The 26671-nt window shown below is 35.5% G+C and overlaps 1 protein-coding gene across 2 annotated transcripts in view; it reads right to left on the bottom strand.

Annotated features, from left to right (window-relative positions):
* LOC134794890 (fibroblast growth factor receptor homolog 1-like) overlaps positions 1-26671 on the bottom strand; it is an 82825-nt gene that overhangs the window by 6349 nt on the left and 49805 nt on the right. The window contains exons 3-7 of one of the 2 annotated variants that reach the window (XM_063766732.1): positions 5358-5508; positions 4537-4658; positions 3505-3804; positions 3108-3296; positions 2358-2563 (exon numbers count right to left, since the gene is read on the bottom strand). In XM_063766732.1, the coding sequence (XP_063622802.1) occupies positions 2358-2563; positions 3108-3296; positions 3505-3804; positions 4537-4658; positions 5358-5508 (968 nt within the window). Of the gene's footprint in view, positions 1-726; positions 912-2357; positions 2564-3107; positions 3297-3504; positions 3805-4536; positions 4659-5357; positions 5509-26671 lie in introns of both variants that reach the window. The other variant, XM_063766740.1, reaches the window with a different exon arrangement.

Here is a 26671-nt window from a genome sequence, read left to right as displayed (position 1 = left end):
CTTACTTAATCCAGTATCTGACGACAGAGCTGCAGCTAATATGCATTAGACACGGTAGAGATATCTTTATCTCCCCTTACGTGTTGCTGCGTCCCTGACATCCCTGTCGGTCAGTTACTGAATTAAGTGGGTATAACACACCTTGGCATAAAATGGCATATAGATAAATAACTTTGAATACGATAAAGTACATTAATTAAGATTTAGTTCAATTCAGGATACAGTTCGATAAGACTGTTCAATTTATTATAGAGGACGCCCGTTTTTCCATACAAACGTAGTCCATATTTTCCTCTCCGAGTAATATTGACGATATGGAAAATATTTTTACCACAACTTGATGTATATCAGCCATAGCTATGCTCCTTAGTTTGATTTTTATAGATTTATTGATTATTATAAGATTTATAAGAATTAGGACTGAAAAAATAATTCTATACAATTTTATAAAGCTCCTGTTCCATAATAATACTTAAAAATGGAAGTTAACGAAACAAATGCTGTGCTTAATGTAAATCGGATTGTGTAAAAATATTTTCTATAATGTTAATATCCAGAGAGGAAAATGGGGACTACGTTTGTATAGAATGGCAGTTTCTCGCGGTCGTCCACTTTCATCTTAGGTGACAGGACAAGAACATGCAGTTATTTTATACAGAGTTCCGAACTAACATGCGACAGCTAAATGCCCACTCTCATGCATGCTTTAGTCAAATAGGCCCTCACCTTAATGGCAAATGAACCATCGAAATCGGTAGTATTCTTGAACTCATTTTTGTCTTTATAGAACAGCCAAAAAACCACATGAACGAAATCGGACAGATAATCACAACTAAACTTAGCTGTGTCCCCGATCAGCACAGTTTGGTTAGTGGGGCCTTGTGTCAAGACTGGTTTCGAGAACAGACGCTCTAAAATAATAAAGTTTTATGATATATGTGTATATAAAAAGATACCTGAGTTATTAAGTATATTATACAATTACAACGGTTTTAATATTATGTAAAATACAGTTATAAAATTCAATGAAAATCGGATTTTTTCTATAGAGCTTACTTTAACACAGATGTTTAGAGTCTGCCCTTGCAAAAAATATACACATGAAATATTTTACATATCAAGTATTTTTTTTTTCTTTATTACCATTTGTGTCAAAAACACTATTTTTGTATTAAGTATTCAATGTGACCCAGTGTAAAGATACGTTTCTAAACCATAACTAACAAATAAGTATATAATATTACGATAGAAGAAAATTACAAGATAACTGAGGAAAACTGGACACACCTCATGTGTAAAAACTCGGGGAATAACAGTTATTTCTTTTGAAAATCACGAGCTTCGTCGATTCTAATACGGGAAAAAAAGTTGTCTGAAAGTTGTTTATATTTATTGTACTACTATTGTTCTTTTATCTTCACTCAAAGTTTAAAATTTCATTAAAATTGGAAGAACTCGTTATTCCGAGTAAGATAAATAATCTATAATTATTTTCCAAATCAAATGAGGTTTGTATATATATATTTATGACTTAGCAATTTACGACAGGTTCTACGATTATATGAAAAAACACCAATTTAAACCGCCACCAGTTACATTTAAGTTTAGTATGTAAATATATAAAAATGTATATACTTAACGTATGAGTACGGAGATAGAGAAATAAGTAGGTAAACTGAGCGTACACGCACCATACATAAATAAAACTTATTTATAATAAAGATGGACCATAGAGAAAAAAATACCTAGAGTGCTCACTCCATACATCAGTTTCAGTACCAAAACGACTTTTATTTTCGTAGTCGACATCTAGCATCGAGTAGCGGAATTATGTACACTGCTACTTGGCCATAGATGTTCGGACGACCGAAAAGTCAACAATTTTCAGCTAATATTATCACCGGATTAACCGGAACTCTATTTTCAACGCCTTCTACTTTTAATATTAGTTGTAAATTGTTTTTCAATACAAATTTCGATGCTAGATGTCGACTGCGAAAATAATAGACATTTTGGTACCAAAACTGATGTATGGAGTGAGCACTCTACTATTCTTACTATATTTCTGTATGATATGGACTGAGCCCTTATTTCTCTATGGTAACCACAGGAAACCAATCACCAGATGAGAATTTAGTATGACAGTGAATCGATGTGATAATTCCAAATTAGGTACGTATTTTCCCGTTACCATTATTATTTGATTATTTAAATAGTGTACATGAAACCTTCAACTCCTTGATTAGTTAAATTGACGATGAACCGTAAAGGAACTAAAATGTGCGCTACTTTCCTTTGCAAATTTTAAATAACCGTAACCGACAACTATCAACCACCACCAGAATCGTAACAAAGACCTGAATTTCATATCCGTTTGGTATAGTTTGCTCGTTTGGTCCAACTTCTCCGTCTACAACGGTGAAATTATCGTATGCCTTTAGCCAATACAAGAATGGTTCCAAGTCTGATATTGGCGGGCAAGCCAGTGTTACGGTATCGTTTAACACGGCAGTTATGTTTCCTGGGTGTCCTTCTTTTATATAAGGCTTCGATGGATATCGCTCTACGGATTTAATAATATATTATGTATAATGTATTATGCAATACTGTTGTACTTATAGGTGTAAAATATAGTAAATGGACAGGACCGCTATAACGAGTAGGTCTTAAGTGTCTGTAAAATTGTTACATTTAACTTATTTCTTCCAGAAATTCTGTATAAGAGTACATACTTACACTTACGTACATAGTAATTTAAATTGTATTTTTCTTAATTACTCGTAATGCATGTTAATTATAAGATGCAATAAATTGAAAAGATGTGTCCCGCCGAGTTTGTTGCCGGTCCCATATTGGGATACCCTCCTCCAATTGAGAGGGGATTTAAATCTTCTCGGGGCAGAGGTGTACGGTTGGAGCCGGTAAAGGTTTATTTGACGTTCATAAGCGCATTGTCATATGCCTACTTGAATGAACTATTTTTTTTTATCTTTTTTATCTTTTTACTAGTATGACAAGAAAACTTATTTGATATGTAATCCTGTAAAAAAATATGCAGGTGTATTAAATAAATTTCCTGACTTATATGTGTTTAATACCAAACTCACCTTGTACTTGAAGATTAACCGTATGACTGATGCAGCCTAGTTCATTGCATATGAGGCATGTGTAGTTGCCGTTGTCCGTTTTCGATAATTCTTCAAGGGACATCCACCATTTGCCGAATTTTGGTCGGAAATAAGACCTTTCTATAGAGCCGTTGTTTTTAAACCAAGTTATGTTAGGCATGGGATTTCCTGCAATTAACAATTTTACTCTTATTTATACACTGACACATACCTATATAATATTACGCATTTTAGGGCGTCCTTAAGTTTAATCGTCGTCGCATGAACTACCGGAAAATTCAGATTGAAAGGGTCACTTTTAATTTTTGTACAAGCAGAGACATCTAGAAGGAAAATATTTTTTTTATTAGAAGAAAAATGTGTCATAATTTCTTACCATCAGCAGCACATTTCAACTGAATTGAGCTTCCCGCAGGTTTCATGTCCATGTTATACAGTTTAGATGGGTGCTTAAATTTTGGTGCAAATTTATTTTTTGTATCATCTATGTGGCCAGCAAATGCATGATCATCTTCTTTCTTTTCATCGTCAGAATCGTTATTATTGTCAGTGACTCTTGTTACGTTTCTTTTAATCGTCTTTTTATTCGTAGCAGATTCTTCAATCGTGTTGTTCTCTACTACAAGTGCCGCTGCCTGATTTTGGTCTACAATTTTCGCAGCATCGCCTTGAAATTCTGAAACATGATGATGATGATATATTTATGTAATTAACAAGAGACACACTATGGTACGTGAACCAGTATAACAGCATTAAAATTTGTTATTCTTATATCGCGTTTTCTCATATCACCAATGGAGATAAGTATTAGTTCTCGATATGAAACATTCTTTCAATAGAGTGCAGATTCACTCTAAACTAAACACATTATTAAAGACGTTCTGGATGCATCTTCGCACTGGTCGGAATGCCTGCTGGGCAATGTTTACGCATCTGGACGCTCGTTAAGATGTCAATAAAATGTAATAATAACTAAATGCACTCTGGAAAATCGAGGCTGTGACTGACTTGTATGCAAGCACTTTCACTCGCTAGTTAAAAACCCATCTATTCGGTTAAGCTAAAAATAACTACGTATATTTTTATATACAGCGATATGTTTATGTTGTTAGCCTTACCACGAGTTTAACACTGACATATTCGCTAAGGTTCTGCGTAGCTTACTTTCTATACATCTCGCTCGCACTAATAATATGCTAGTACGCAGTATGCATAGAAAGTCAGTGACGCACACGCTAGCGAACACGTGAGTGTCAGGTCAGTGTCAAACTCGTGGTGAGGCTACAGACCCTATAGCATGACAACAAGTCGCGCTTAACATATGGAGTCGATTGACATCATAAGTCATTCTTCAGGGGGGTATAAGAAGTTGTACTATAATTTAGAAAATTTATTTAGTTCTACCTACCTTCTATATCGTAGACATCGGCTTTGAGCTTGATGGTGACATTATATTGCTGCGAGTCGTTAGCTTCGTTGATGCAAGAATATAAACCAGCATCTTTTGCTCTGAATGATTTTATTCTTAACCTGAAAAAAAAACATGTACATATATACCTAAAGACGCAACCTTTACCATTATTTGCTTGTAAATGACAATGGGGAGGTTTTATTTTTGTTATTATACAGAAAACCTGAAATATGTCGGTCATGCTAAGAATGCAGTTTAATTTTAGCACAGGCAATGATCCCCAATTCAATACTGTTGTCTAAACATTTCCAATCGCATAATGAATAGCTTCATAATCCAGCAATGCGCATGAGCGATGGTTGTTGTTGCTCCAACTCCAGCCATGTTATGCGATGCCTCAAATAGACCTGCGTGATGTACGACCTGCGCAGGCTATTCATTCTTTGGTCTACGTCAATGTCGGTTAAGTCTGTTTTAAATGTTGTCATACTTCGGCGATTATACAAACGTTTCATATATTGCTACATTTTCTACTAGGTTTTCGGGGGCCTTATTCGAGATGTACAACTGTCAAATTTCGCGTCCACGTCAAATCAACACTTGATTTTATCGCACATGTTGATTCTATCAAGTGTGCATTCGATCAAATTGCTTACAAAACGAAGAACGAAAGGTTTGATTCAATAACATAGTGCATTTTAACTAAAATAGGTCGTAAAATCAAGGATTACACCTCGCCGAAGTAAAACTAATATAAATAATAAATTAGATATGTGACTAATATAAATGAATTGTTCCCTGAATAAATGAGCACTTACCACTGCCTCTGTTGCATAAATCGTCCGTGAATGTCTAGTGGTAGCCCGTCTTTGTACCACCTGATGGTCTGTACCGGACCTCGAGGTTTCGGCCCACACGCCAGGCGGATGTTCTCGTTCGATGAGGCTTCACTCACGGAGTTTGTTTCGTCTGAAGACAAATGATACACAAATTAATAAAACATAACTACAAATATTTAGAAAATATTATTCGCTATAGGTACCATCGCATCGGTGGACCTTATGCCTTTGGTAATAAGGTCCACCGATGTACAGTTAGGAGTGTTGCTGTTTGTACCTAATATTATCAGCTAGGTACAGTCGTAATCAGATACATATATCGGAGCGGCCGAGGTGCTCAAAACTGTTCAGATATTTGTGACTTGTGAGAGCCTTGGCCGATCCGATATATCTGATGGCGACTATACATGAACAAGAAAAATACACACTTTTTACATTAAAGATAAAGCATTTTTTTTTTACTAAAATATCGTCAATCTGTTCTAGTAAACAAAATAATAATACATATCAACAATTGATTAATTATGAAATATTTTTCAGTTTGATTGGGACACAAATAGAGAGTGAGATGCATGCAATAAAAAAATACGTTTTAAATAACTGCCCGCAAATAAGGATGTGGTCACGTTTGAATTATAATTTATCTCAAAGTGAATAGTGTTACTTTTGCTTGCCACTTTAACCAGGTAGCAAAGACGAGTAATGAGTTTAACTCGGGTTGCGGTTTAAAATAATATGCAAGCAAATTTATTGCATTCAGGTGCGTGCAGTTCTATATTCGTATGCATTTCATTCCGTTTGGTTTTAGTTTAGTTGCAAACAAGTATGCATTTGTTTTTAAGGAAATTGATGGATATAATTATATTCGATAAATAATGTACATACTCGTACTATAGGTAATGATTGGTTGCGAACACAATAGTTCAGTTATCCTCGTATACTGACAAATTTAAATGATTCACAAATTCGCAATATCTGAGTGGAAATGCCAAATGGTAATATTTTTTCCCAAAACGATATTTAATTAAGTTTGTATCTAATAATTCTTGAATATTTATTTATTTATATATTTCGGGGATCTCGGAACCGGCTCTAACATTTTTTTAAATTTGCTACATGGGGGTTTTAGGGGGCGAATAATCGATCTAGCTAGGTCTTATCTCTGAGTTTTTATATGTTTTTCGAGCAAAGCTCGGTCTCCCAGATATTGGCGATTATTTGTGAAACCATATTTCGACTAGGGCTCCCGATATCCGTGCTACACGCAAACCCGTGCATCCGTGTTCTTAGCCCCGGCGGTGCTAAGCCTCCGAATTACACGAACCTGTCAAAATCCGTGCCCGTGTAGTGCGTTCGGATCCGGATTTGCGTTCGGCTCCGGATCTAGTTGTTGTTGTTCTATTTTTTTTTGTTTTGCTTGTTATTGGTAATGTAATTATTGTTCGTTATAAACTTTTCATTCTTCCCTCTTATAAAGAACGCGTCCGATCGTCACTATACGTCGAGAACGGGCTGGACCCTTGTATCCGTGGATCCGGACACACGGGTAACACGGGTACACGGATCTTAATTACACGGTTCCTAATTACCCGTTCCGAACGGGCCACAAATCCGGTTTCGTGTAGCACGTGAACGGGGCCCCGGCAACGGGTACCCGAAACCCGTACCCGACCGCGAGCCCTAATTTCGACTACATCAATAATGCAAAGTCTAAAAAAATAAATGGGCATTTGGAAATATCATATCATAATACATACTTATAATCAAAAATTATAATAATTTTTGTTATCATTTAGCAGAAAAAGGAATGAGGTAGCAACTAAAAGCACAGTGGAACTTTCATTTTCTTTTTAATGGGTGTCAGGTTAAAATGTACTTACGGACCTATTCTATCTAGGTATGTAGGTAACATAAGTCTTCCCATATATATCTATACGTCCTTGTTTAAAACCTTCGAGGTTATTGAGTTTAAAGCAATAAAGTTTAAGGTCTTAATTTTTGGCGACATTAAACGAAATGTACCGTGATACACGTCGCCCATGTGCGGCACGTCCAAAGTCTCTTGTTGCAACTTAATTGGCCTGAAGATATTTTACAACCGTATAGTTAGAATGTTAGAATGGTTAGTAATAAGTGAGCTAGAAATATATCACTTGCAAAATTGGAGACCTTAAATATTGTACATAGGTAGTTGGTTGTAATAATTGTTCGCCGGTGAAGCAAGATTAGACAAAGATTGCCGTTTAATAAAAGGTTTCTCTCACGTGATTACATTTTTATCATTTATATCATTTATATAATGTTTATCATTTTTATCATTTTTTTATACATTTTCATCTTAAGGATGTACGGGATTGTACCTGAGAATAGACCAGGGCCCAGCAGTGGGACATCCATTTTTTAGATATCTACATAGGTATTTTTATATCTACACGGTCGATATCGATGAATTACAATTTCGAATAGTATTTGTTAAATGTTAGGTACTTATTTGTGATTTTAGATTTCAAAAAGGTTAGAATAAGTTTTTCAAACCTCTTTGTACCTACCTACTCTTATTTATAAAATACAAAACATTTTACATTTAATATGCAAGGATATATTGTAAACGTTTCGACAGAATGTTTGTGCCTTGTTTTGAAAGTGGACGCGGTTGAAACTTTAACGGGCAGCGAGATTTGTGGCCTGTGAATTATGGCTCCTGTAGGGCAGTGGGCGAACGCCACAAAATTGCAATATCGATATCGATGCATACTAGTATTATTAAAAAAAAACAATGTTGCTGGTTATTATGTTGTACAACAATAGTATATTAAATGAATGTACGAAAATCTCAAATTGTTGAAAGAAATTGACTTTTTTTGTAACTGGAGGAAATTCCTCTTAAATCGCACAGTGCGCGACCATTTAGATCACACGATACAATATAAAACATAGTTATTAAATCAAATAACAAAACTAAACTAAAACAAAATAAATGAGATATTGCCCCTGCAGCATAGTAGACTGATGCGTTCAGCGAGGAAGCTGTCAGTCTTTTTAACCCGGCAAATGAAAGCATGGTCGCCCTAAATTTACTTGGCGCCGGTCTGTGGAGCAAAAGTTGGATGTATTGGGGAAGCGGTTACCCAAGCCACCCAGGACCGGGGTCAGTTGAAGAATATGATTCGAGCCGTAGAGTAAGCAATTCACTAATCGTCAACGCCAAGGCAGAAAAAAATATTAGGTAAGTAGAAAATGACACCTAAGCATTTCTGTAATGAACCCTATCTAACCTTAATATATCATCTATATTAACTAGGTACAATGCGGCGTATAGTGGTAGTGATGCAGCACTTATCGACCCAAAATATCGACATCAGATTGGACATCCTTATTTTCTTTTGCAAACTCCTTAAAGGTCGATTTAGTGGCTGCATGTGTCGAGCAGATGTAGGCACCCCTGGGCCCAAAAATACCAAAAAAAAGTTTGCCCTCAAAAGTCAATCAGCGTTTTCTGTGTTTTTGGAAACAATAGAGACATGTGCATGAGAATATAAGGTTTTTACTTTTTACACGATGTTTTGCATACTAACATTTCGTATAACAAATATGTATAAGTTTTCTCCATAGATATAATATATGGTCCTAAAGAACATCATAGAAGGAAAAATAGAGGGAAAGAGAGGAAGAGGAAGACCGAGAATAAATTATTTCAACCAAATAAAAGAAAAGGTTCAGGTCGTGTCATACCAGAAGGTTAAGGAGTTGGCAGAGGACCGGACGAGTTGGAGATTGCTCCACCGACAAAAGCACAGCTCTTAAATATAGAGAAGAAGATAATATATGGTATCAATAATTGTACGGTTGTTTAATGTGTGTAGCGGCATTTTCCTTATGAAACTTTGGCATGAAAACAACACTGGCACGTTATAATAATAGCTAAATGTTCAGTGCCGATATTTGAAATTTACATGTACATATATGTATTAATAAATTTGTATCATGTTTTGCGAATTCATTTAATAATAATACATATAATGTAAAAAACCGCCCTCGCCCACTGAGGGTTTCGTACAAATTTAACTTATTTCTTATTTTGGGTATATTTTTTTTATCTGTACTTACAATATGTAGTTTTGAGATTTTTCTCTGTACTTGTAGTGTAAGACTATTACTTGTCAAATTTCATAGTTCTATGTCAACGGGATAAATTTTGGAAGTGTCGAAATTTACGTTTTTTGCGGCATAAACGGCCGTATCGTTTTTTTACGTTAGCTTCTTAGAAGTTTGCTTTTTTCACAGCTTCAAGGGACCATAGACCTGAGTGTATGGTTTAAACTTCAACTCGATACGCGTTCCCGAGATGTCTTGACAGACAGTCAGACGGACGGACGGACAACAAAGTGATTCTATAAGGGTTCCGTTTTTTTCTTTTGAGGTACGGAACCCTACGAGCGGAGTGGAATAGAAGTTAAAGGTACTTATGAATACTAAAGGATTGAAATGAAAGGACATTTGAAACTCTAATAATCCGAGTTTTTAATCCCATTATCAAAATGTCAAAATTATACGAGTAGATAAAGACAAACGATTAATCGCTAATTGAGGAATTATTCTTAGAGATTCCATTATGATAGTGTTGGCTATGTTAATAAAAAAACATTCTTGATTCTAATGATTCTACAAACCAAGATGGAAAGAGGTTTAAGATTTACATACACTTACAACGAAAACATACTCCAATTTCACGAATCTTAAATGAATACTTTCAACATTCTCATTATAATAAGCACTGCGAGACCACCAACACAAAAGATTAGATGAACTGAAGGTCCCATTGTTTCAAAATCCCATAAGGCTCCCTTTAATGGAGCCAGATTGTATGGTATAGTCCGTGTATCAATTAGCGGAGGAAACAAAAGGTCCTAACATTTCAGTTGCTTATTGTTTACACGGGTCATGTAACGTTGGTAAAAATGTGGGATTAATCGGGTCAAAATTGGCTTTCAACAGACCAGCTGTAGGTATGTACTCGTAGTCAGCGATACGCATGTACGTATATAGTAAACTACATACTTACAGTGCCCACTTACAATTAGATGGGATGAAAGTATGTATCTTAGTTTACCACTATAATGCAAAAAAAAGTTACCATTAAATTAATCGTAATCCTAAAATCCAAAATGTAATGTCTGCCCAAATAACTGGAACGCGTTCTTTTTCAAATTGTTTTTCACGTATGGCTTTTTGATTGCTTGGATCTTTGCCAGGAAGCATTATTCGCGCGGCCTGATTTAAAAAGCCGTCTATCACATGTTTTTATATAATGTTCGTCAATACAATTCTTTGAAGTAGGTACATTTACGTAGTACCCAGTGCACCCATTAGTTTTTCTTACGTCACTGTAGCGTTATCAATTGCTTCAAACTATATCGAATTTAGGGAACTGGAAACATGTTTGTATGACAGGCTGAGTAACAGAAATGTTTAAATATTAATAAAATACATTATTATTTATTACTTATTAAGGCCGAGAAACAAAGAGTTGCCGGCCAATTAGTTAGATGTATACGAGGCCAGCTATCCCTTTTCTCGCGTGTTTTTAGTGTTTTTGTCAAACAAATGCGCGGAAATACTACCTACCTAAAGACTAATTTTTAATCTAAAAGTTCAATGTGCAATGGGTCGCCCGGCGTCACGTAGTCACACTCTGGAGATGCTGGTGGGTTGTACGCTCTAGTAACGCATAGCAACTTCTGCAGCTGACAGTATTATGGTGGTAAATGTATTAGTGTGAAATTTATAGATTAAACATACTTAACTGACGAAGCGCCTGTAACTTTATTTGAGCAATGAAACACTTGTACTGTATTTTAACGATTAACGCATGCAGGTTATTTTAGTGTTTTCTAAACTAAAACATAATGAACCTGTTTTTTGGTGTAGTATGCAAATATTAACATAAGTATTAAGTGTTCCTTAAACGTAAGAATTTATACATTTTGCCAGCTTCACTCGAGGTACAAGCGATACCAATATATGTAGGTATACGCAGCTGCAAAAGTGCATAGATTTAGACCAGGACCATTTGGGAGCGATTTTGATAGCCCAGATTGTGCAAATGTAAACGTTAAATTTCTATGGAATTATGATGTTGAAATAACACTTGCGCAGTCTGTGCTATCAAAATCGCTCCCATCTTAGCTTGGTCTAAATCTATGCACTTTTGCAGCTGCGTGTAGGTACCTACATATATGTATTGGTACCGCTTGTACCTCGAGTGAAGCTGGCAAACTGGTCTACCTCTACTCACTTTTTGAATGGAATTAATTCATAAACTGGGCATGCACTTTTGCAGCTGGTTGTACCTAAGCTTTCAGACATTCAGTGTGCTCATGACATTTAAATACGAATCAAGTTAAATCCAACTGTTTTACTTGTAAACAGATTTTACAAGATATGGCAACCTTTTAAAAAAATATAGATGCCTTATTTCTTGAACGCTATAACGTATATACCTTCGCAGCTGCATACTTTACAGAAAAAAAGTTTTAATGTGCTTGTACAGTCAGCTTCAAATAGATAGTGACAGCCAAATATATCGAAACACATCCTTATTTATAATTGTAACAAAAATGTGCTACAATATTACTTATATAATATTATTTGGGCACATTGGCCGTCAGTACCTGTCCTAAAACTATTGCTACTTCTACTGTCGCATTCAAATCAGATATCATCAAACGTTCTCAAATATTTATTTGTTAATTCTTTAAAACCGGTCATCGTCATTCATGTTACACCATTTACACCCTATTATAAAAAAATATTTACACGTTTGATTAACAAATGCGTGTTATTATTCAAAATGTCTGAAGTATTTTATTGTGTCTAGGATCGTGAGTTGTTTTGATCTAATGATCGCTTTCTTGATATGCGACGCATTACGATGACGCTTCCTAAATATAACGTTTTCTGTAAATAATAATCCGTTGGACAGTTTCTAGTCGTAAATTCGGATGAAATGTTTCATTTAACTAAAACGGAGATTAAAAAATATTGAATGAAGTATAAACTTAGAAAGATGTAGCAATTTCAATAATATTACATTATTACAAGTGAACTAAAAAGACGTCCATTTTAATGCGCCCGAAAAAACATGATAAGGTAAATTGACTTAACTAAGAGTCTTTCAAGGACTGCAAAGCAAGTAAAATAAAAGACTAAGTATATAAAAATAACTATTTAATTCCCGAAAATGTAACATCCGATTCGAGATAAGGTCACTGTGGCGAAGTCCGGCATACTTTTTTTTTTTTACTTTGTAGTGATCTAGTTCTGTTAATTATTCACCTATGTTACTGCTTGTAATCGCATACGATGAAGAATTTAATAATTAATAGTTTAGCCTTAGTGATAGATCATTTCAAGCGCAAATTAAGCAAAAACAATGACAATTTTCAAAATTCGGCGAGTAGACGGACTTGCCCACAGTGACCTTACGTACTTATCCCCTTATTCATAAACGCGCTACAAACTTTAATTAACTAATAATCGTTTGTCTTTGTCTGTCATTTTGACATATGTATTCGTTAGAAAGGGATAAAATATAATTTAACTAAATCAGGCCCGTAAAATTTTATGAATAAGGGGGTTAGTCTCTAGCGCAAAGGAAGTGAGCCCACTTATTATGTGGCACGCCGCGCCGCACGTCTTCCCTTGGACTAGGCGAAACCGCCGAATATGGCCGGGGATTTAAATTATGATCAGGCTCCGATCCGTGCCAGAGTGCCAGAGTGCGATGATGATGATCCAATTGTGATAACTAAGCCTGTTGTAAGCAACGACTTCCCTAATTTTAAGAGCAATAGGTAACTATTGAAAGATCAGCATGAAGATAGGTGCATACTTGTGGCATGCAATGGAGGTGTTATTTACAAATAAACAAATAATAACAACGATCTCAGGGGAAGTTACTTAATGTAAGTCTTTTAAATAATATCTTATTAACGTAATCACTTAGGCCAAGTTAGTAATATGGAAAGCTTTGCGATAGCTAAAAGAACGAAGTTTGCACTTCGTTGCACCAATTTTGCTTCCGCTAACGCAAGCTGATCCAACGGGACTCAATTAACCCGTAAAACCACTGCTTACATTTCTTGAATTCGCTCTTTAGTTAGAAATATAGGTAAACATTTTCATTCATGACTAAGCTTTTTATCCGTGGCCTATTTTATTTTTATCCTCAAATCACCGGAAACCGTTTTCAGTCAGGCATTCTATGAAATCGATTTCCCACAAATCAAACTAATTGAACGCAACTGAAAGAAACGCACGCGCACCTCTATAAATAACACAAAATGGCGCCCCTCGCGCGTGGGGGACAAAAAATACAAGTCGGAGAAAGGTATTAGCAGTTATGCTTGAACTTTAGCAATACATGTGTTTAAAATTAAGATGGGATGCCATTGACTGTTTGGGATGCAAATATAAATAATTTAAGCATCTTTAGCAAAGTCAGTTCATCCCGCCAATAATCCATTTTTGGTATTGAACATTTAAATATAAAAATATAATTAATTAATTCAGCCCAACAGTCGCCCAAATCGCGCTTATGGTAAAAATAAGCTGCCGTACTTAAAAAGTTTAAGTAAGAATTAATACATCACAAGGGTTTCTTTTTAAATGGAATAGGAATGAAATATAAGTTTTTGAGTGTTAAAAACTTACCTAGTCTTATTTTTACCTGTGTTTTCTATTTACCCCACCTGACCCTACAGACATTAAAAAACATAGGTATTATATAATATATATCACATGAAATTACCAATAACAATATTACCTATAATGCAACCAAACGGTAAGAATTATTTGAGACTCGTAACGTTTCCTGGCCACATTTTGAAAGTAGACATGCATATTTTGACATAACTACAAACCGTTACAAGCTGCGACTACGACGGAAGCCATGTATCACATTTCAATTTGGCGACATTGCCTGAACAAGGAATGCTATGCGATCTTAAGACTTGAGAATTATTTTGGTGACAGACAAAAAGCACGTCGAGGTGCTTTTATGAAGGGAAAATTATAGTCCAATATGTAACTCAAACGCTATCTATTTAAGTACCTACTTAAATAATTTATAGTCTTTGCGGAAAGAGAAGATTTATACCTAGAATGTATTGGTTGCCTTATATCCACAAATCTTCTCTTTCCGCAGAGAATAACTACTACATTGAAAGTTTTGACTACATATAACCTTAACTTCTTTTTGCTTCTAGCTTGTTTGACTGAGAAACTTGCATCTTCTATATTTTCAAAAGAGGAAACGGACGTCGGTGTCGTCTTTAATAATATTTTATATTCTGAAAGTAGAATGTTATTAAAAATATGGCCTCTTTCATCTATGCGACGACCTTTGAAGTTTGATGAAATGTCGTAACATGTCGTATTTTTGTGACATACGTTTGTGATGTGGTTTGTTTAGCGTCTGAATTCATTGATTTCATGCATTACAAAGATGAAAAAAATACAGTACATGATATAAATGCTATTATTGCAGGGTACCATCTTTTATCTATACGTTTATTAATAATCAAAACCAGTCTAATATCGCGGATATCAATGTGATACGGATGTGCACGCCGCCGCTCCGGTGTGTGAGCAAGACAGTACCATGCCATCTGCGTACTTATATGTATAGCGATGCCCGATGTCCCTCTCGCACTCGCACGATTTACCTTCCAATGAACTTTAAACTTCGAGGGTGTCATTTATTATCTATAGTAAAAATTAAAACATCAAAATGTAGGTACATATAATACGTTACCTAAGCATATGAAACTGTTTGAAATATAACGCAATTAAAAAACGCACGTGAAAAGGGCGTCGAGTATCGATGACGATTCTAAAATGATACACTACTCAATTTTACAGTCGATTTATCGCCATTTATAATTTGAACCTTATTCTATTACCATAAGGTTCACTATGTGTAGGTAGACGTACATTTAGCTCGAAGAGGGTACCGAGGTGTGGGTAGGTATCGCATGTCACACGTCACTTCGTTTCAGTGTATGACGTTTAAAAAGCGATGTTTCCTGTATAAACACCTCAATCTATGTAAAATAACTAAGATTTTAAGAAACGAGAAATAAATACAATATTAAAATTACTGATGGCCATTATTTCACATATTTCGCACCTACCAGATGTAAAGTAATACAGTCATAATGGTAAACATTATAGAATTCATAAAAACATTGATTTAGAGCATAACCAGCATCTGTATAACTTCACTAAAGTAGGGCGATAAATTTAATCAAACCGTCGGACCATTGAAAGATATCAAACGAGAAAATTTCATACATACAAATATAACATGATCAGGCCCCAATTTCACCACAGCTACAATTGTCAGTGACATATGTCGAGCGACAATTGTCAAGCGACAGGTGACATATTACAATTTTATAAAATATTTGCTATAGAAATACTTACAAACATGACAGGCATTTTGCTACAATTGTATGTATTACAATTATGTTGTGAAACAAGAATTATTTTTTCTTGTCGACATATTTGTAGAATTGTCGGTGAATCTTGACAGGAAATGAGTTATATGTCGGGATTTCGTGACAATTGTCGTGTTTCTTGTGACAATTGTCATAAACTTAGCAAGAGAAATATCTATTTGTTTCCGATATAATAAAGTTTTTATTAATAATACAATGATGGTGGCAAACAGGAATACGGCCCGCCCGATGTTGAACGGTAACCGTAGCCCATGCTGTGACGTCAGCAGCAGTGATGTTTTACAATTGTCGCACCTGTCACCGTGGTGAAATTGGGGCCTGGAGGCACATTTCAAATTAACCCAGAAATTTAATTCGGATTCAAAAATAATTCCAATAAGAATATAAATAGGTAAATTATATGTTACGAAAAATACCAAAAACATACATCCTAATTGAGATAAAACTAAGGTAAAAGGTAAATTGATTGATTGAAAGGAATCCTGTTTTTTTTATAATCTAAAGCCCTATAGGTACTGTTTTAATTAAACGTTTCCTACCTGACCTATGAGTACCTACAACTAGTACAACAACAACAAACGCACTGTAAATCATTACAAATCCTTTGTTCAGCATCATAATAACATTCATTGACGCAAACGCATGCAAACGGAAGCGATAGATCCAACAACTCCTTATAATTCCTGTCGGTTAGTTTATCCTAAAGCCCGATTTAGATTTTAATTTCTTATTATCAGTCAACAATGACATTTCTGGTTCAAAAATCTGAACGAGCATCTGGAAAGTTAATGTACCTATGTATTTATGCTGTAGAATATAACCCAAATACTTTATAAGTACTAAGGTTTACTCGGGTAATTCCGAATGTCGAAAACTGTCGGATAATTCCGAAAAGAGACTTTTATTATGATGGAATTAAGGGTGATTTTCATCTGAATTTCGGAATTATCCGACATTCGGTATTACCCGAATACACCTTACAAAATTACGGGACCTACCTCTAGATCCCTAACTACTATTTGTATACGTATTCTGATTCGTCTCAATAAATTAAGCTTCGATCTTGGAAATCTTATATTTTATTTATTGCATGAATGTGAATTACAAAGTACTAGTATAAATCAATTCTATGTAGCACGTTAGTACGCGAATCTAAAAATAACGAACTAACGAATGTCATCAACCTCACGGACTGCGAAAAATAAAAACACAGAGTAATCATAGTAGTTATTTGACATAATAATATAAATCGCATTATAGTACATACGTTCGTAGGTATGATATGATAATACTTTTACTTATTCTGTGGTATAGAAGAATAACATAAGTACATACTAAGTAGGTACATTATGCTTTCATACTACGAGTATAATTCATCCAATATTCTCGTAATATAAGATGCTGCAATGCAAATACATACTTACATATGGTATTAAAGTAGAGAACAATGCTATTCAAACGGTAAATTCAAAAACTGTTACTCATACGTGTATTCAATTTACAATCGATCAGTCATAGTTGTGATCAATAAAACATGTAGACACACTAGCACAATAGATTTATTAATTTACCAGATATTATTGAGTAATTAAGTAATACATAGTATTTAAATTCGTATTGTTATCATTAGTATAGTTATTTTCATTCCATGAATACTATTTACTGTGATTGCGAAACTAACCAGATATTAAGCAATAGATAATATATTTGTACGGTAATTTTAAGTATTTAGCTATTAAGGTTAACTTGCCATACCTAGAGATGGGTCGCGGGTATTTACCCAATTTACCCACCCAGGTAAATACCCGGTAAATACCCATCTACCCGGTATTTACCCGTATCTACCCAAATGGACGGGTAGATTCATTTCTTGTTGCACATGTTGATTTGTGTTAAAGTGGAGATATAAACCGAGTTAATAGCGGTAATTATTGTGTGTCATTTAAAATTAAATGGTTTAGTTGCAGTTGCAGTTGTAACTAAGGAATTTTTAGTACAATTTTGATAAATATTAAAAATAGGCCGTCATAAGAGTATTTTTTTTAGACTTGAGTAAATTATCGTACTTATACGTTGATAATACACATTCCAACTTCAGTCAGCGGGGGGTGTGGTTGGGGGGAGGGGGGCAAAAGTGAACTTTTTCATATTTCTTGGAATCTGTCATTAATATCGAAAAGTGTTGTATGTACAAACTAAAGTAGACATAATTTTCTATAAAAAAGGTTATATACGTTTATGTCCTAAAACTGACTGTGTTGGACTTATAAGCTTCACAAGTTGGGATATTGCACAATTTTTTTTTATTATCATTCATAAGTATTCTTTATTTTCATCTTTCTAATGTATATTAAAAGCATTTTAAAACATTTCCGGAAGCCAGGGAATGATTTTACACGATTTTCATAATTGGACTGATATGTTAAAATCGAACTTCACCTCATAGCAACGTTTTCGTAATTAGTTTGAACATACATTTTATGTAACATTATAAAAAAATACTTATATTAATCTTATTTATACTCACATACCATTAAACACATCAAATTTAGAAGAAAAACGAAAATACCCGCGTATTTACCCGCGGGCAGGTAAATATCGGGTATTTACCGGGTAAATACCCGCTCTCGGGTATTTACCCGGGTAGTTACCCATCTCTAGCCATACCCTATTCAGGGTCCATGCTGTTACAATTTAATTTAAAATAACACCTGTAAGTACCATGGTATGCAATAAATAAATGAAAATTAGAAGATATTCTTATACCTAAATATATTCTGAAAACATATTTATTCATATACTTAAGCAGGTATTAAATTTTGTTTAAGAGCATTCCCGTCATTTTTGCTATGGAACGTGTAACATATTAGGTGCGTGCTGCGTGCTATACATACTCGTATTATGCACTCACATTTCCTGCTCCTTTAGTTCCTGAAACTTGTATTTCAATCCATTTCGTCCATTCCAAGCACAATTTAGCTGTCGACGCCGCCGAATAACCTGACTGTAGGAAGTTATTAGTCAACGGGCCCGGATGGATAGGATTTTGGACCATTGAGATAGCCAAGGAACTTCATAGTGTGCATTTACAGCGGAAGTTTTTTTAAGAATGAAAGAATGGAGTCCACAAAACAGTGCTTCCTAATGAATACCTCTTCTAGTCGTCGTTCTAACCAAAATAGTGCACCTAAATGATATAATACGTGCGACAAACTATAACAACGTTCTCTATATTAATCAGTTCCGTACAGGACTAAAAGAATATGATAAACGTTGGCCAAGTTCGGCACAATAATATTGCGTATAACAGTAATCGAGTGCCTCATACGTGCATCGAGTACAGTTCTCAACATGTTTTCTGTAATATACGGCACATGTAATAAATTCAAGTAACGTTACTTTTTCGTAAAGATTTTCATAAAAATGGATATTAAAGGCACTAGGTAGAAACCGTAAAAGGATAAAACATTCATAAGACGAACAGGAGACCAATATGGCAGATATTTTCACCTCTTTTGGATAAAAGTTATTAATATTTTGCTAGTGATACAGTCAAATTAGTTTATCTCAATGAAACTCCAGTTCGGATATGATGGTCGTTCTTGTCTACGTGACAGCGTGACAAAACGGTGTCCGTCACTTTCTATCCCGCAGTGTTGAAAAGTGACAGTTATTTTATCACGTGGATAAAACTATGACGTGACACGGACCACGACACGGTACCTACTCGACCAACCTCCTTCCTAGTTCCTAGTTTAAAAAAAGTAGTATGTATTATTATTGCATCTAAAAAATTTAATAATACTAATAGGCCTAATCTAAAACTGCGACGGATTTGTATCGGTTTCTTAAAAATTGAGTACCTAGGACTTCTTCTTCCTCGCGTTATCCCGGCATTCTGCCACGGGTCATGGGTACGCTTGGCAACTAATCCCGAGAATTGGCGTAGGTACAAGTTTTTTACGGAAGCGACTGCCATCTGACCTTCCAACCCAGAGGGTAAACTAGACCTTATTGGAATTAGTCCGGTTTCCTCACGATGTTTTCCTTCACCGAAAAGCGACTGGTAAATATCAAATGATATTTCGTACATAAGTTCCGAAAAACTCATTGGTACAAGCCGGGGTTTGAACCCGCGACCTCCGGATTAAAAGTCGCACGCTCTTACCGCTAGGCGACCAGCGCTTCTGAGTACCTAGGACTTAAATATTAAAAAAAAGTCCCATAACAACAGCTCCTAGAAGCCCTTTTAAAGATTTAATAACCATAATGTATGCTGACTGTATCGAGGCCTCGACTCAACACGTAATGCACCACAAAAGGATCGACCATGAGTGCAGAATAATAGATGCAGTTTCATTCGTTCGGCGTTGCATGGGTTCGCATCGTAGTTAACCTATTAATACCAATATTAATATTATTTCACCTATATTTTTGTAACCTTACGGCGTAAAGTGAAATACAGGAACACTAAATTTGGTACCAATTTGATTTCAAGAGTAACCCAGCCAAACGGCTAAAAAATTATCAATGACATAAGTAATTAAAGTAAAGCCAGGTATGTAAAAAAGCGTGTAAATATAAATTGAACAATGTATTCGACTTTTTACAACCGCACTGAATCTGGCAAATTCCTCTGCCTGCTGGTATCTCCCGCATCGGCCGGAACACAATTATTTTCCAAAAACATTCCAGCACATGTGCGAACTAAGTGAAGCTGCTAATGGTGAGATTAGGCATTTCCGCTACTCCTGCGCATCTCAGATGTTAGCCGTGAGTCAGCCGACTAGTCTGCGGTGATGTAATATACTAAAAAGACGTATGTGTCTTTGGACAACTAAATAATAAGTACCTTTTGGCTTAGCGCATGACAATAGGCGACAGGCAGAATTGCTTTATGCTTAGTTGTATATTAGGTAAGAATCATTCAATATTAAAAAGGATTTGTTATACAGGTCGTCGGTCAGATGAAAAATAGCTATTATCGTATGAAATGCTGCGTAACAGCGCCAAATTAAATATGTTATCACTGTTATCAGTAAATATGACTATATTCTAATTAGCCTAGCAACATTTCCTTGGAAAGTGGTTAAGATTTTGATCAGTGAAACTTAAGCAACTCTCACTCACGCTAGCTGACTGCCAACGTTAATTAAATCAGGTACTGTGCACACACTTAATGTGTAATATCCTGAATGAATTAGAGATCTGGCTCACATTTTACTAATATGCTTATAACCTGACAGCATTTTTTACCTCTATTTCTTACAAATATGGTTACAAGTCTTATTAAACGCGACCATAGTCTTAGATTATAATGGACAATAATTGTGTTCCGGCCGATGTGGGAGATACTAGCAGGCAGAGGAATTTGCCAGATTCAGTGTGGTTCAAAAATAGTCGAATACATTGTTCAAAATCACAATACGACCACGTTGCATAAAGCGGACCAATTTCATATCTCCGTCCCAAGTTGACAGAGATTCCGCTTTAATACCCTTTATTACATCGTAGGTCGCAGCAATAAACGGTTTCAATTGAGATTTAAGATTCATTCACTAACAAATGCATATCATAATTTAAAGAATCCAGGAAGTCTCGACACACGGTGATAACGAACGTGCTGCCAACTTCGCAGTTTAATAGTATGTTTGAATTCATCTATTTTTATCTGATGCCGTTTGATTGAATGATACAAAATACTAACATGACAGTAGCTAGTATCAGTGGATATGGGAATATTATAATAATGTTTTTTTTTTTAAGTTACGTCTTACCATTTATAGTAAAGGTATAGATTGGCCAGCATCAATAGTATCGTCACACTTATGCAGTAACCTCATTTAAAATTCCCTATTTATACGTACGTCACTATAACGGTATGAAGTAGTAGTACTACAGGGCTTGATCGGATGCTGACTGTACAGTACAGTTTCAGCGACACTTATAATAATGCGAATGAGTAACACCGCGGTGTCTGGCGGGCGTCTCGCCGAACAAGGTCATGATTCATCTCGTCGTTAATAACGGAGCTACAATCACAGGAGATGCAATTAATTTTACTATTATATTACACTTTATACTCAATTATATTTTCTTAGCGACGCTGTATCCGTAGGTACATTCATAGGAACATGCATTGAAGAAATATTTTGTTTTACTTTTACCGCTCATTGAAATTTTTACAGTTTTACAGTACTCGTATCCTGTCACACAGCTTAGCGCATTATGTGAATTATCATTATGTTTTATGTAACTAGACTTTTATTTTTAACTCTTAGCTTGAAACATACATAGGATGTAACACAAACAAATAATATCCCTGTAAGAGTATTGTTCTGATTAGGAAATAATTGGCCAAGCACGAAGTCAAGACTACGGTGTTCAGAGGGCCTACCGCGAACCACGTTCGACGTGTTGCCTCCCTGTCACACTTACGTACTAATTTACAAGTGCGACACAGAGGCAACACGTCGATCGTGGTTCGCGGTAGGCCCTCAGAGCACCGTTCCCTTTCTCTATACGCCTTACTAACTCTATGTGCTCTATTATGAAAAAAAAACACAACGACAGTGAAGAACGGAATTCTTAATTTGAATTTTTTCAGATAAACTGCAATAATAAATATGATTCTTACTGGGCACATTGAGATAGTCAATTGGTTGGAAAGCCTGTTCGAAATTTAAACTTATTTGCAATATAATAAGGTTGTATTTTGTAGATCTCTCTCATACTTATAGTAGGCTATTCAGAAAAAAAAAAATATCCCACAAAAATAACCAAGCAGAATTAAAGTTTGTATCAAAGACATAAGTCATAAATTTCAATGCCAAAGTTTTAACTAAGGATCTTTCTCGCTAAAACTACTTCCTAATATGAAATGACCAGTGTAAGCATCAGTTAGCTAGCCCTAAGCAACCAAAGATCAGGCTGCAGTTGAAAAACTAATAAAGATAAAGTTAAGCTGATAATTTTCCCGCCGTCTCCATGCTTCTTTAAGTTGGGTATTGACTGGTCAGCTGCCTGTTAGCTATAGTTTTCGCGAAAATCGCCAGGACAGAGGTGAAAATTTTTGTATGAAAACTTGCAACTTTAAATGCATTTTTTAACGAAACTATTGCACTCTAAAATGTAGTCAAAATCAGTCCATCGACTCAATTTTTTGCAAGCTTTCTAATGGTACCCCACACGATTCTTACAAATAAAAAAAAATTCATGCTACCCCTCTCAACCCCCTAAATTTCCCCCTAAAACAGTTTTGCAGACAGAAATAAGCAGTTTTGACTTATTCACAGTGTTAGTGATGGTACTTGCCATAACTATTCCAAATTTTAGGTACCTACATCAAACGGTCTTTGAGAAAAACGCATTTAACCGATTTGCAAGACCGAAGTGATCCCATAAGAGCACCGTGAACAAAGTTTTGTACGGTGCTCTAAAAATAGAAGAAAAAAGTATAGTATACAGGGTTGTATAAGGAGGGTTGACTATACAGTGTATTCTTCTTCCTCGTTCCCTCAATGCTGAGGATCGCGACCACATGCAACACGTCTCCATTGATTGCGGTCATAAGCCAAGTGGACCGCACGGTGCAGGCTGCCGCCACTCGTCTTCTTCATGGCGTCAGACCATCTCTTACGAAGCGCGTTTGCCATTCATTCGCCCCAAGATAATACACTTCTCCATATCATACAGTGTATACCAAGGCCAAAAATTTTTCGCGACAAAAAATATGCTCTTAATCGGATCCCCGCTATTTTTTGTTACACCTTGTACTGACAACTCAATATTAATTAATGGAAATTATAGTAGGCCACATATATAAGCTTTTATCTAAGCGCCAATCATAACAAATTATGTACAATAAACTGGTTACTATCGACTATATCCTTATTTCAAAGAACCTGTACTGTATACGTGTACTTAATAAACTTAAGGTGACCTCGGCGAACCCGCAAATAAATTGCACAATTCGTCAAGCATATTCTATAACAAATTACATATTTTCATCTTTCCCACATTTGCGCTTCATTAATCTCCATTACAATAATATGCACCTTCTCGGTCTTTCTAATGACTATAGTCTTTCGTTTCTGTCAGATATTGAGGTCTAGATAATTTAACCGTCCATTGCCCATTGAGACTAGAAAGTTGTTATTCTAGGTATTGTCTAAGCTATGCTCTATTATTAAGCATTAAATTATTGTCTCTAACAACAATAATGGTCAATCAAACAGTATCATAGTTTACTTGCATTTCCTGTTTAAGAGATAAACCTAGAAAATGAGGAATTAACCTAGTACCTAGTGATAGATTATTAGTACATAATTAACGTTTATACCTTCATAAACAACGGACTTAATTTACTTACGTATATACCTAGATGAAATTTACAACAAATAGGCCAAATGTATAAATGCAATAATTAGTATCCATACAGGGGTGTTGTCTAAACCATTACTTCGACTGTGAAGATAATGGTCACTTAATACCCACCCACAAAAACCACCATACGGCCCGATTCGAACTTTAAGATACGTCAATTTTTCAACCAAAAACGTCACTTTTGACACTGACACATGTAATCCATATCGTTTCTAGATCTATTAATTGACGTATCTTAAAGTTCGAATCGGGCAGATAAGATAAAGAACAGCAAGTAAAACCAGACAAAACAAATACTTATGTAAAACATTTTAACTGAGTAAAAAACGTCTTCAAAAAGTGAAAATCAACATGGCTTCCGTTGTTCCCACCGTTCACTGTAAAGTGGATGACAAACATCATTAATGTGAGTTGAAGTGGCCTACTGATGTAAGTACTGTCAATCCAAAGCTATTGGTTCTGTTTTAAATGTTAGGTATTAAGTCTATTAAACTGTTTACCTATAGTGATTAAGTGTAAGTCAAATTTAAAAAAAATTTAGGTACCTCCTTAATGATAATATCTATATACTTAGTTATTGTTCTGTAGTTGCGACGATTCCTATGACAGTACATAGTTCAAATATCAGTTTCTAGGTAGGAATGTAAAGAATTCCAACAAACTTGTTACCCTCTAAATCTCATGTTAAGTAACATGCTGTCGCTAGTAGTGAAACCAAACCTAGATATCTACAAATTTTGATGACAACTAACAATGCGACATACAATCGAAATATTCAAATCGAAAACCCTGAAGCGAACGTATATTTAGAAAGGTAATGAGCTTTTAAATTTACAGCGACCACAAATTTATTCTTCTAGCCAAGTTTGACCTCAACCGGCATAGAAAAACCCAGACACAGAAAAGTATAGGTACGCTCATTGCATGACTGCATTAGTACCTAGCTTTTTTTGGAGCGTTAAAGGTCGGTGATCGGCTGTATATTGAACCTAATTTACTTACTCGTTTGATATGTACGAGTAAATGAATAATAGCACTAGGCTACAATTGTACTGTCAAGAAGAAATGTCTTGAAAAATCAGTCCTCAAAAATTGTTCACAATTCGTGGTCTCTATTCCCCGGGCTGCTAGCGCATTTTACTAGGAATCTTTGCTTTTAGAGTAAACAACTGATCGGGTTTCCCAGCCGTAACTAATTTTGGTTTTATTTACTACGAAAACACATGATTGCTTTGTTACTGTTAAGTCAGGAATTAGCCTTTTTAATCACAACAAACCGGTCAATAAAGCGTAGGTACTTTACAAGTCCACATATTAATATTATAATTACTAATTACCGCCAAATATCGAACGAAATACTATCAGTATAACGAGATTTCGACACTTTTGGTACTCATCCCACACAATGTAGAAAATCCCAACCATTCAAAAAGTCCTATGGACTTGTTAACACTGTGCATTCTATACAAACTGCAACTAATAAATACATACACTCGGGAGCACAAAAAATCGACTCAAGTCGCATTTTTTAGTTTTTGTAGTGTTTTTCGAAAACAGTCAATATTTTAGTAAAAGTGAGATTGCAATATTATTGTTTACTTATTAAGCTATCAAAAACATTAATAATCCATAAAATCAGTTAGGTAATTTTCATTTTCATTCATTTTGTAGTTCATAGAAACCATGGACGGCGTTGATTTCAGCGCACTACACGGCTACTAAGTAAATATTTGTACAGAAAGCTAGCCTTGAACCCGCGCTAATGGCAAGGGACAAGAGCTGGAAATAGCCGCAATGTACGGTGGTAATAATAGACAAAACGCCCTCGGTTTACCTCTTTGTTTACTTATCGATTGGAAATTAGTTTACAATTAAAAATGTTATTGACATTAATAACTAGCAAACAGCAGAGCTTTGTAAGGGCTCGCGGAGTTTTTCTACCTAAACGTACCGGACCGCGGACTTTGGTCCGGTCCGAGGCTTGTTCCATGTTCAATCGAGTGGGTACGTAATAAGTCCGTTAAGAACGCAGCTATAATTAAGTGAGAGCAAGAAAGACATATACAGACCAAATAATTGGACCCCGGTCGCTGTCCGGTGCGCCTGTCTGTTACAGCTTTTACTTTGTCCTTTAAAAACTTGTCCAGACGACAAAATCAAATTGCCAATATCATCCACACGTAATATACAATTTCATAAGCGCTTATTACATCCTACACGGTCGCCCAGTACTTTTTGTAAGGAAGCCAACTGGCTTTCCTACATAATGATGGGTCAGCGAGCCAATGTCCTTGAATTTATTTACGCGTCCACACCACACAATTGAGCGTAAAACTATCCCGTCTGGACATCTACTGGCGGTAATCATGCTGCTCCGCACATAAACTT

Source organism: Cydia splendana, chromosome 1, assembly GCF_910591565.1.
Source record: "Cydia splendana chromosome 1, ilCydSple1.2, whole genome shotgun sequence".
In the NCBI taxonomy this organism is placed as follows: domain Eukaryota; kingdom Metazoa; phylum Arthropoda; class Insecta; order Lepidoptera; family Tortricidae; genus Cydia; species Cydia splendana.
This window is presented reverse-complemented; position numbering and strand designations above follow the sequence as displayed.